The 12,386-nt window shown below is 35.4% G+C and overlaps 1 protein-coding gene across 1 annotated transcript in view; it reads left to right on the top strand.

Annotated features, from left to right (window-relative positions):
* Positions 1-12,386, top strand: part of atrnl1b (attractin-like 1b) — a 1,075,952-nt gene that overhangs the window by 443,088 nt on the left and 620,478 nt on the right. The window contains exon 20 of the mRNA XM_039775615.1: positions 7,599-7,692. Coding sequence (XP_039631549.1) covers positions 7,599-7,692 — 94 coding nt within the window. The remainder of the gene's footprint in view (positions 1-7,598; positions 7,693-12,386) is intronic.

Raw genomic sequence — 12,386 nt, 5'->3', positions numbered from 1 at the left:
TCAGTGAATTTTTTTTCTGTTATGGTTTTATTATACTAGCAATCCTCTAGTTTTCTTTTCATAGATGCAACCTCCTTTTGCTCAGTATAATTAAACCATTCACCTTACTAATAACTTCAACAGCCTTAATTTGGAATAACTTTTTTTTGTTTCAGTTCAATTTAGACAAACATTAATGATGCTGTTGCACCATAAGTTACATGGAGAAAAAAAGTTTAATCTCTGAAAATCTAGCCTCTGCTTTAACTCCCATGGTACATTATGTGAATTGGAATCATAAACTCTAGCTTAAGGAGTGAGTTTGTGGGTTCATATCTCACTACTGTCACACTGTGACCGTGAGCATGTCACTTGATCTGCCTGTGCTCCAACTGGAAAACTAGTGGATTTTTTTTCTTTATAGTCATGATCAATACCTAGCTACAGCTGTGTAGTGGATTTGAATTATAATTAATTTAAAGCATTTAGGTACTGCATACTTTATAGTATATAAAATATAAGTATGTTTACAGGCCATATGGTCAGTCATAGCTCTTTCAGCATAAGGCATCTTTTAGGGGATTATGTAGGGTTGGTTGGAGCAAACCATATTTGCATGTTCATGTCCACTAGGTTATTCATCTCCATATTCTTTCACATTGTTAAGAAAGTCATTTTTTTGAGAGTATAAGGAACTGCAATTCTAAACAGAAACCTCAGTGTCTTGACATAAGGAGCTTTTAAGTAATGTAAATTATTTATAGGGTGACTATAGTGTACAAATATTTGAACATAAATATAGTTTAAATGATCATCAAGTTTTACATTAAAGGTTATTAAGAACATTTTAAATATTAACTTATCTAAAGTGAGCTGCAGAAGTTCCTTTTAAATACTGTAATGTCTTGAGGCAGGCTGCAGTAAATCATTGATTCAAGCCAAGCTGGCAGCTCTCCATTGCATAGGGCAGGTTAGGCTTTGAATACTGTTCACTAATGTGCATTATTGTGCCAGTGTACATTGACTAGACTGAGTTGCTGGGGATGTCACACTACATAAATGAAGTCACTGGAGTGCCCTTATCTCATTAAAATTATTTAAATAAACTCCAACTGAAAATCACTGGAAAAATCATGTAGTGTGAGAAGACCTTTAGACGCTTGTGCTATAATATATAGACTGTGTTTAGCCAAATGTGAGTGCGTTCACACGCTGTGTTAGATTATCATTTCATTCACACCAAGATCTTTTTGGACCTTCAGGGTGATAAAGGCTACAGATTCCTTGAAGAGTCTCAGTGGTTGATTAATTAGCAGATAATATAATTTCTAACAGAATAAAAATAACAAGAATATCTCATTCCAAAGACATTGTGCTTGGGTTGGTTGATAATTAAGAGATTTATTTATTTATTTATTTATTTATTTTATATATACTAGCCAACCAGCGGCGCACCACGCCGCATAATCAGGCCGGTTTTTTAATGATTTTTAAGCACAGGGAGAAAATTAACATCTGAAAAATCGGAAATGTAATAAATCAGCAAGAAAAGCAACATTGTAACAATGTACGGAACGAACCAACACACAATCGTCCGTGACTGAAACCTGGCAGACCGCCAACGCTTATGTGCCCACCTCCAGCTCGTCACTTGAGTCGTTGTCGTCTTTGCACAGTCCAGATGCACCTGTGACTCACATAGACTTTCCATGTTCCTGCAGGAGCATCTAAGAAGATGCATGTTTTTCGCGGATGCGAATTGCTGTATGTAGCGTGTAAAACAGTTTGCTATGGTGCACGCGGTCGTGCGTCGTAACCGAAAACTCGGTTTTTAAAGACTGCTTACTTCTTGGAGTTGGTGGGCGTGACTCCTTCCTGCTGCGCCATAGGTGTCGTGTCTTGTCGGCGGCTTAGTGAATCCACGCCCCTTCCGGCGTGTTTTCCATGGGTGTCTTGCCTTAGTGAATTATATATATAGATTTTAATATTTAAAATATATATTTTAAATATTATATATTTATTTTACTTATTTTTGTAAGTGTGATCTTTGATGGGCTGCCACCTTGACCAGAGTTGGATCCTGATGTCAAGACAGACTATACCCATCAACATTCCCATAATGGAAGAGACATTTTGAAAAATAAACGAGTAACTTACTTAGGCTACCTCTGTTTTGTCATGAATCTACTGTCTTTTTTTCTGATTATTATTTTCATCTGAAATCAATATGATCATAGACTATTCTACACAGAGTTTCCAAATAGACTACCATTCCAGCAATCTGATGGCTTTTTCTCTATATTGTAACATTGTAGTAAGTAGCCAGTATGCTGAAAGTGCTGTATTATTTTGTTTCATTTGTGTTTTGTCTCATTTGTCTCTTTCTTTTTTTAGATAAATTGTACAATTTATCAGTTACACAGTAGTAATACAACATCGTCATTTGTTTTCTTTGTATATAATCCTGGCAATGGATCGTAGCTATGAATTGCTGCTATATTTGACAAGATAAGTCAATTGACCCATGCTTTTTGAAACTTACCTTTCATAGTTTCAGGCAGTAAAGCTCATAATTAAGCTACTTTGAAATAAAAGGCAACATAAAATATTTAAACCAATGCCTGAAGTTTAAGCGATGAATATGACATCTGTTTTATTAGCAAACTTGGCATACCTTATGTTGCTTGTCATTTATTCCAGTCTGGAAGGTGTTTATAATTTTACCATAAGCAGTATGCAGTTCTAGCACAGGTGTTAATTATCTAGTGCTGGTTAAAACTAAAAAAAAAAAATATATATATATAATAGGGTAAAACTAATTAAACCTACAGCTTTTCAATGTAATCGTCACAAAGTAACTATTATTATTATTATTATTATCATTGCTATTTTTGTTTGGGTGGAGTGGTGGATCTGAGAATAGGGATCTGTGCCGGCAATCGGAAGGTTGCCAGTTCGAATCCCGTAAACACCAGAAGTGACTCTACTCTGTTGGACTCTTGAGTCAAGGTCACACTTTATCTTCTTGTTTACAGGTTTCTAGCATTTCTCAGAAAGTCCTTAATTTTTGTAACTTTTTAAGAGTCCTGTATCCTAGACAAAACCTTCAGGTGAAAATACAGATTATATACAGTACTTTATCTTCCTAGTAACAGTTTTGTTTTGAGTTAACAGAAGTGTCTAGGGATTTCTGCATACAAAGATGATTATTTTCATGACCGACAAAAATAAATGTGAATATCTACAACTGCGACATATGCAAACTTATGGTCATCATAGCAACACATCAAACAATACTTTGACTTCCATATACTATTGTTAGTCTAATCATAAAACCAAAATAATAATCAACTGTCACAAAAAGGGTTGTGTTCTCAGACTACAGAGATGAACTAAACATTGATTATAATTATTGTTCATAGTATATTGTGTATAAATAAAAAGCAAAAACAGTTCTTGATTGTGGCTGCCCCTCAACCTATTTTCTTTCAGAAACAAAGCATTTACAATGCCAGTTGTTACTGAATTTTTGTGCCCTTGCCCACATAAACGCCTTGTCATTTAGAGACAATTAAATGTGAACACTATTGACTGAGAAACTTATTGCACCATCTTGATGTGTCCAAATGACCCGATTCCTGGCATGGATAGACAGGGAAGTGTTTGAGTCTCGTGTGAAGGAGGCTACTAAGATTTATTTTGTGAAAATGTATTCATATATATGGTATAGTGATAATATAGTTACATTTCTGCCTATAGAGCTTAACGAGCATTAGTGCCCAAACAAGTTTTCCCTTGAAGGTCCTTTCAGTTTTGACATTTTTGTCTTTCATGGTTTGTAGTAATTAACAGCACTGACTTCAGAATCCTGGGTTCAAATGCAGTCCCTGAAGTCTTCCTTTGTCTGCCTTGCACCTAGTGCTGCTCAGGAAGGCTCTCCTTCCTCCCCGTGATCTAGCCCTGGTTTAAGCTGTTTGATAATATAATATCCTAGCCCTGAATATTTTCACACCCTTTTTTTCCCCTGTGAAAGGCATCGGCTGCTGATATGCCAGTTGTATTTTGCAGTGCAGCCCTCCTTGCTAAAAAGAGATAAGTGCTGAATTACTTCTACAATAATATTTCCTATCTGTTCTGATTTGTCTTAAAGTAGCAAATGACCTAATAATTTATACTAAAAATTCATTTTGAACAACGTTACAGCATTGTGTACAATATTCTACTACATGTCACCACTTATTTAATAGTATGAATTTGTGAAGTCTCATGGGGAATATTCAGATTTGATTCCAGTTTTAAGTAGGCAGTTTTAAGCAGGCTTTGTTTGGAGTTTTATGTTCTCTGTAATTTTACTGCAGCTTCTTTCCACAGCACAAGGCCAGGATGCCAAATGTCAGAGTATGAGTGGCTATGTTTGTGTCATCCCAGAAAAAGCTTTCTTTCCCATTCATAATTTTGTAAACACATGAAAAGATAATAAAAAGGAAATGACGTTCATTTTTCTTCGTCTTTAAAACACCTCCTATAACTCAGACAATTTCTGAATCATATGGGGCTGCATTGAAATGCTGATCCAGCAGCCTGGAATTCATGATGCTTCAGTTAAATCACCTAGGTACATTTTATAGATCATAATTTAGCTATAAATCATCCTGAAACTCGCTCCTTGCCGACGTAGATAGTCATTGTCTGTGCCTTTATCTACAAAATACAATTAAATATATCTCTACTAGTCTGTTTTTCTTTTGAGGGTGGTAAAATGTTGCTGTTCATTTCAAAAGACTGGGAAAAAGTAAATCTTTAAATGGAAGTTAATCAAACTGATTTTTTGTCTTTAAACAAATATAACCATTCAGATTAAATGTTTAATTTTTTATTTTCTAGAATCATAATAAATTGTGAGCAATGGCAACATGAATAACATAAACATGCATAGACAATTTTTACTTTGTTTCTCTTTGCCTTATTGAAAAACATGCAGTTTGTATTAATCTGTAATTGTACCACATTTTGCTTTAGGTTTTGTAATGGATTTCACAGTTGGTGGTTGCAATCCTTATATTCATTTTTATTTTGGTTTATTACATGGTTTATTACATTTGATAAAAAATTTCAACATTTTCATACACTAGGCAGTTTTTAGTCCACCCTTTTCTTATTTCAACAATAAGAAGCTTGTGAGCACAAGTTGAAAATCGTCTACAAACATGAATTCTATATTTTCAGCTGTTCTCCTTAATTGCTGTAGGACACAGTCTGATCATCTTATTCTTAACTTTCTGGGTTGGCTTTGGATTATATCATATTTGTAACTGTGTAGATAAACATACAGTGTCATTTTGTACTAATATGCATACAAACTTGTCCAGCGTTGATAATCTTGCCATCCATATAAAATGTAGTTTAACAACATTTTTATTTTCATTATATTAAATGTTTGTATATTTATTTAACATGACAGGAAAGGTTCAGTATATTCAGTGTTTCGTCAAAGGTTCTAAAAGTAAATTAAATCATTGTCTTGTTTATCTGTTAACCACAGTGGTGCCATATCTGACTAATAGTAATGCATTTTAGCATAACTTGTTGTTAAATGAGAAAAATCAATCAATATACAAGCCTCCATAATTATCTCAAGGTCCTTCTTCCTAAGGGGAGTAATTTGCCAACTTCTCAACTGGTAAGGTGGTGGCTGTAAGAGATGAAGAGTTACTGAGCCAATTAGACTATTAAGGGATGTTATTTATAGATGGCGAGGAGGAGATGCTGGGCTGGGAATTTAATAAGGACACTGGAGAGTACTTCTGCTCTTTGCAGATACAATCATCAGATCTATAATAAACACAATAATATGTTAAAGATCATTATTTATGTCATCTAGATTGACATGCTGTTTTTGTTTAACATACTATAGTGGCTTTTGAATCAAAAACACAACTGCTGCTGCTTTTTTCCTTCTTTCTTTACTTTTCCGTGTGAGACATCTTTTATCAAATTGCAATCAGAAGTCTTTGTATATTTTAATTTTTGAAAAGAAAAGCAATGTGTTTGTCTTCATGTGACTTCAAAGACTAATGGAATTAAAAATTTCAAAGGACATCATTCTGATATAATAAAATGGAGGGGCTTACATATAAGGGGATGCAAACAAATTAAAAAAAAAAACAAAACAAAAAAACTAACGTCCAATCATTTTTCTGCTTCTCATACTTTTCAACATAAAGGAAAAAAAACTTTATTTTTTGGAAAAAATGGCAATGCACAGCTTAGAGATTATTTTATGAATACAGAGAATCAATCATAGCTCAAGATAAAAACATAGCAAGCAGTCCTTTACCTGGAGTGAAGGGTGAATGTTAATTTACAGCCATGCTCTATTTTATATAGAACTTTCCAGAGACAATTCTGTCTCTATTGGCCCTTCCAGCACATTACATTCACGTGTTCCTCTATGTGCACAGTTAAAAAATACTTGATAGTTAAGGAATTTGATTTGGGCCCCCCAGGTATTTAATACAAATTAGTATACTATACTTGCAGGTTGTCTTTTAGATTTCTGATTACACTATACTATTTGAATTTCAACTTACAAGTGGTGTAGTATCACAAAAAAAACACAGAACTTCCACAAACAAATTGTGCAAGAATAAATTCTGAGCTAGCAATGTGTTTGCTTTTCACACAGTTGACAGATTTAATGCTAAATTAAATTCTATATTTCCCTCATTATTCTCTAACGGTATGATGTAGTCCTAGGATCTGCATCATTTATACTTTACTATACCAAAACTTTTTATTTATTGAAAAATATACCATTATAGAGCTTCTTTTTATTATTTTTAATTAAACATGCATGATTTCTCAATCTTGTCAGCGTTTAGTAATCTTTATTTACATATTTTATTTGTATGCTTGTTTTATTATCATTTATTATTTTAACTGTCTAATGGCAATTGAATATATTAACTCCATCTTGTATATTTTGTGGCATATGTTATATTAAGATTGCCTCTCTGATCATCAACCTGAAAGCATGTTCCAGCCTTCAGACATCATCACATTTACATTTCAGACTACCTCCATTTCCTATTAAAAGCCTCCATTTAATATTTCTTTCATGCACATCGCTTTCCAGCTGAAACGGTGGAAGTGTTTGGTATTAACTGTGTCCTTTTTATTTCACTCATGTGTATCAAAGGAATTTTCTTGCTTGTTGCACATTTTACATTTTCTTTGCCAGGCATTTTGCAGCTTGGGACAAGAGTCAATGGGTTTATATGATCTGAATAAACAAACATGTTGTGCCTTGCAGTGTTAAAGTGGAAAAAAAACATATATTTTGGCCTATACAGTATAAAAAAATATATCTAATGTCTTTTTGTTGTCTATTGCTGGTTTTGCTTGATGTTATGTTCAACATGGTTATGGACCATATCCATTTGAGCATTAATGATAGTAATGTTTTAACATATGCCAGCACCTGTGCTGTAAACTCTGCAGGGAATTGCAGTTTTCTTCCAAAGTTAAAGCTGTAATTGGACCTGAAAGCATTGTTGATTGGTGAGTTATTCTTATCTAACCGACTCTCTTGCTTTGTGTTTTTCTCCTGCTTCCCTCAGCTTGTAAGTGTAATGGACATGCTAATGTTTGCCAGTCACAGAATGGAAAATGCTTCTGCACTACCAAAGGAATTAAAGGAGACCAGTGCCAATTGTGAGTAAGATCTGTATTGTCCTCCAACATAACAATTAGCATATAAAGGCTTAATTTAGTTCAACTACAGAGGTTTATAGCACTAAGACTTTCCTATCCCTTATCTAGTACTCATCTCAAAAGGGAGTTTATTTTACTGCCTGTCTAGTTCTATTTGTTCTTCACTTTTCTGCTTAACAAAGCCATCTAGTTAATAACTAGTATTTATTGATATTATTTGATTACAGCTGCAATAAATATTACTAATACCTGCATTTATAGCAATGTAAAACCAGCTTTAAACATCTATAAGTCTGAGTACTAGCTGAGGCTATCAGTCACTTGTAGAGTAGTTGACGCAAATGTCATTCCAGGTCCATAGAAATATTCTTCTCATGGTACTTCATGGCCTGTAGAATAATTTACTTTTTTAAATATGTTGCCTAAAAGTCTTTTCTGACCTACATTCCATGCTTTTATTCCATTAAATTTATGTGTTGCAAGCCTTGGCGAATAATTGTATTGAGTATCTGAGATTTTCTTTTACATGAAGATCTCTAGACTTATGCTTTTCTTTGCATTGTTCTGGCATCTTTTTTAAACTCCCATGTTAGGCTTGGCTTTCAAAACTCTAATTTTATACAAAGGCACTCCACTAACACAGAATAGGCTTCCTTAAACTGAAACTCGTGAATAGTGCTCATTTAACTATGTTGTAGGTTTGCAGGTAACTTGACTTTTTTGATCCCTCCTTGAAGCTTTACATAAACATTTGTTTTAAGTAACATTAAAACATTGAACGTTGAAACTTAGTTTTTCATGAACAATTCAGAGAAAAGCCAAGCAAAATGACACCTTTTTATTGGCTAACTAAAAAGATTACAATATGAACTATTCATAAAGTTTGTACAATACTTAACAAGTGGGTTAATGTGCTTTAAGAAATGATTCTCAAATGTGATCTAAATTAAATGCCTTTTTAAACCATGTACTTGTAAAATATAAATGAGATGAATGATTTTCTTTATTTCAATAATGAATTCAGTATATAAATACATACGGAGAATATATGAAAAAACCAAAGGTAGTTGAAGGGAATGTTCCTTTCTTTCATTACGGGTAAGCAAAGGTTTTTACTCCATTCTAGAATGAGACTGATTTTTCATGAAGAGTAAAGGCAAGAGATCCTGGAAAACAGGAAAGTTATGATTGGCAGTGATTAAAAATGTATGTAAAGGAGCCATTATTCTATCAACCGTACTTAATATGGCAAAAGGTCATGGGGGCTGGACCATATTCCAAAAAAGGCAGGAACGCACCCTTGGTATGCTCACCCACACTCACATTCCCTCAGTAATGGCAAATTTACTATAAGTAAACCTATATATCTTTGGAATGTGAAAGGAAAATGAAAGAACCTGGAGAAAACCCACAAATTTCTCATAGGCCATGAGTAAGCCCCAAATTGAATGTGGAGTTCAGGAGCAATGAGAGTGCAGCCTAACCACTCTCTGCCATGCAATTTGACTATGTAATATTAAATCCCATTTAGTTAGATGTGGTCTCAGGTCTCAATGCTGCCTTTTAATCTTTTTTAGTGAAACTAGTATACAGTTGTGCTTATACTTTACAGTGCATCCGGAAAGTATTCACAGCGCATCACTTTTTCCACATTTTGTTATGTTACAGCCTTATTCCAAAATGGATTAAATTCATTTTTTTCCTAAGAATTCTACATACAACACCCCATAATGACAACGTGAAAAAAGTTTACTTGAGATTTTTGCAAATTTATTAAAAATAAAAAAATTGAGAAAGCACATGTACATAAGTATTCACAGCCTTTGCCATGAAGCTCAAAATTGAGCTCAGGTGCATCCTGCTTCCCCTGATCAGCCTTGAGATGTTTCTGCAGCTTAATTGGAGTCCACCTGTGGTAAATTCAGTTGATTGGACATGATTTGGAAAGGCACACACCTGTCTATATAAGGTCCCACAGTTGACAGTTCATGTCAGAGCACAAACCAAGCATGAAGTCAAAGGAATTGTTTGTAGACCTCTGAGACAGGATTTTCTGAAGGCACAAATCTGGGGAAGGTTACAGAAAAATTTCTGCTATTTTGAAGGCCCCAATGAGCACAGTGGCCTCCATCATCCGTAAGTGGAAGAAGTTCGAAACCACCAGGACTCTTCCTAGGGCTGGACAGCCATCTAAACTAAACGATCGGGGGAGAAGGGCCTTAGTCAGGGAGGTGACCAAGAACCTGATGGTCACTCTGTCAGGGCTCCAAAATTCTCTGGTCTGATGAGACAAAGATTGAACTCTTTGGTGTGAATGCCAGGCGTAACGTTTGGAGGAAACCAGGCCAATACCATCCCTACAGTGAAGCATGGTGGTGGCAGCATCATGCTGTGGGGATGTTTTTCAGTGGCAGGTGCTGGGAGACTAGTCAGGATAAAGGGAAAGATGACAGCTTCAATGTACAGAGACATCCTGAATGAAAACCTGCTCCAGAGCGCTCTTGACCTCAGACTGGGGCGACGGTTCATCTTTCAGCAGGACAACGACCCTAAGCACACAGGCAAGATATCAAAGGAGTGGCTTCAGGACAACTCTGTGAATGTCCTTGAGTTACCCAGCCAAAGCCCAGATTTGAATCCGATTGAACATCTCTTGAGAGATTTTAAAATGGCTGTGCACTGACGCTTCCCATCCAACCTGATAGAGCTTGAGAGGTGCTGCAAAGAGGAATGGGCGAAACTGGCCAAGGATAGGTGCGGTGCGCCAAGCATGTGGCATCATATTCAAAAAAACTTGAGGCTGTAATTGCTGCCAAAGGTGCATTGACAAAATGTTGAGCAAAGGCTGTGAATGCTTATGTACATGTGATTTCTCAGTTATTTTATTTTTAATAAATTTGCAAAAACCTCAAGTAAATTTTTTTCATGTTGTCATTATGGGGTGTTGTGTGTAGAATTCTAAGGAAAAAATGAATTTAATCCATTTTGGAATAAGGCTGTAACATAACAAAATGTGGAAAAAGTGATGCGCTGTGAATACTTTCCGGATGCACTGTACATACCCTGGCTACATTTGTAAGATGTATACCACACTTAAAAGAAAAGGTCACTGATCAGACAAAACACATTTAATTTGCCTTTAATGGAATCCAAATTAACACTAGAATTCCTGAAGCCTATGAAAAAAACTCATGATTACGGCCCACCTTAAATCCGTTCACACCTCTCCATCAGCGTCTTTTGTTTTATAAATGTGTCTATCAGCACAAATAGCAACTATTGCTCCCCACAACTATGATTCTAGTTGTGACTTTACGCTGTAGGAAGATAAGTAAATAAATCAAGGTAAATAACATTCAATCTGGCTTTTATATAAGTAACATATAAATGTTTTTATATAAAGACCATCACAAAACATAAGCAGAAACAGGACTTTGCACGATACCTTGGCAAGCTCTGTAAGCCCTGATTTTTCTTTGACGGACACATATGGGGCAGACTGACTGGCAAGATGACCCCCAACCTATTGCTGCATCCAAGTGGTGCCATGTTTCACCTTTACACCTGGTGCAGCTGCAATGTTCTTATATATCAGTGGATGTTTCTTGCGGGGAGGGCTTCTGTTCTCTTTCTCCGATGTAGAACCCTCATCTGAGTTCACCTCTGTTGTAACACGTCTTTATTTGAAAACAGCAGTGTCAGATCGGGTTGAGCGTGAACATGACTAAGAGAATAAAACTGAATAAATAGAAAAAAAAAGCTAACGTTTACAAGCACCATAAATTTACAAAGACTGTTACAGACTCAATTTAAATGTATGTTTTTATTGTACAATAGTAACAATAAGGTAATGGTAATTTTGGTGGTACCTCTTGATTATGAGTCAAGTTCTTATCGCTGTGCCACTCAAGAGTTTGTATCTGTCTAGTACCCTAACCCGATTTCTTTTTCTTCACTTATATTGTTTAATAAATGCGCACTTGTGAAAGTGTGTATTTGATATTTGGACTTCAGTCTTCACACATTATGCACTCCATGTCAATTGTTGTTACTACTATAACATGAAAAAAATTACTATTTTAGGTATTTGTTCAAATTTCTTGTGTTTCTCGCATTTCCTGTCATCTGATCATTATAGACATGGAGCGCACATGAAATGCATGTGTTCCAAATAACGATATATTATTTAATCTATGCAACTCGCAGGACCTCACATGCAGATAAAGAAGACTTGAGCTGGGAAAACTTTTTGCCAGAGATTAGCTCCGGTGGTGGGGTGGATGGGATAGCAGACTGCTTGCTGCTTGTGCTGATCGACACATTTACAAAACAAAAGATGCTGATGGAGAGGTGCGAATGGATTTAATGTGGGCAAGGATTACAAGTTTTTTCGTAGGTTTCAGGGATTCTAGTGTTAAACTATAAGGCATCACAGAATAATACAACCGTTAAACAAAACATTGCAGTAAGTAAAATAATGAGACAATTCCTCTTCAAAAGTTTGCATACCCTTAGTTCTTAATATTTTGTATTGCCCCCTTTAGCATTAATGATGACCCTTGATTTTCTCAGCTGGGAGAGTTGCCCATTCTTCTTGGTGAAAAGCCTCCAGGGCCTTTAACACTAGAATTACCCAAATGACCGTTCTTCCTACATTTAAAACATGTAGTGCCACAGTGTTTTCCAAAATGTAC

This window comes from Polypterus senegalus, chromosome 1 (genome assembly GCF_016835505.1).
Source record: "Polypterus senegalus isolate Bchr_013 chromosome 1, ASM1683550v1, whole genome shotgun sequence".
In the NCBI taxonomy this organism is placed as follows: Eukaryota; Metazoa; Chordata; class Cladistia; order Polypteriformes; family Polypteridae; genus Polypterus; species Polypterus senegalus.
This window is presented reverse-complemented; position numbering and strand designations above follow the sequence as displayed.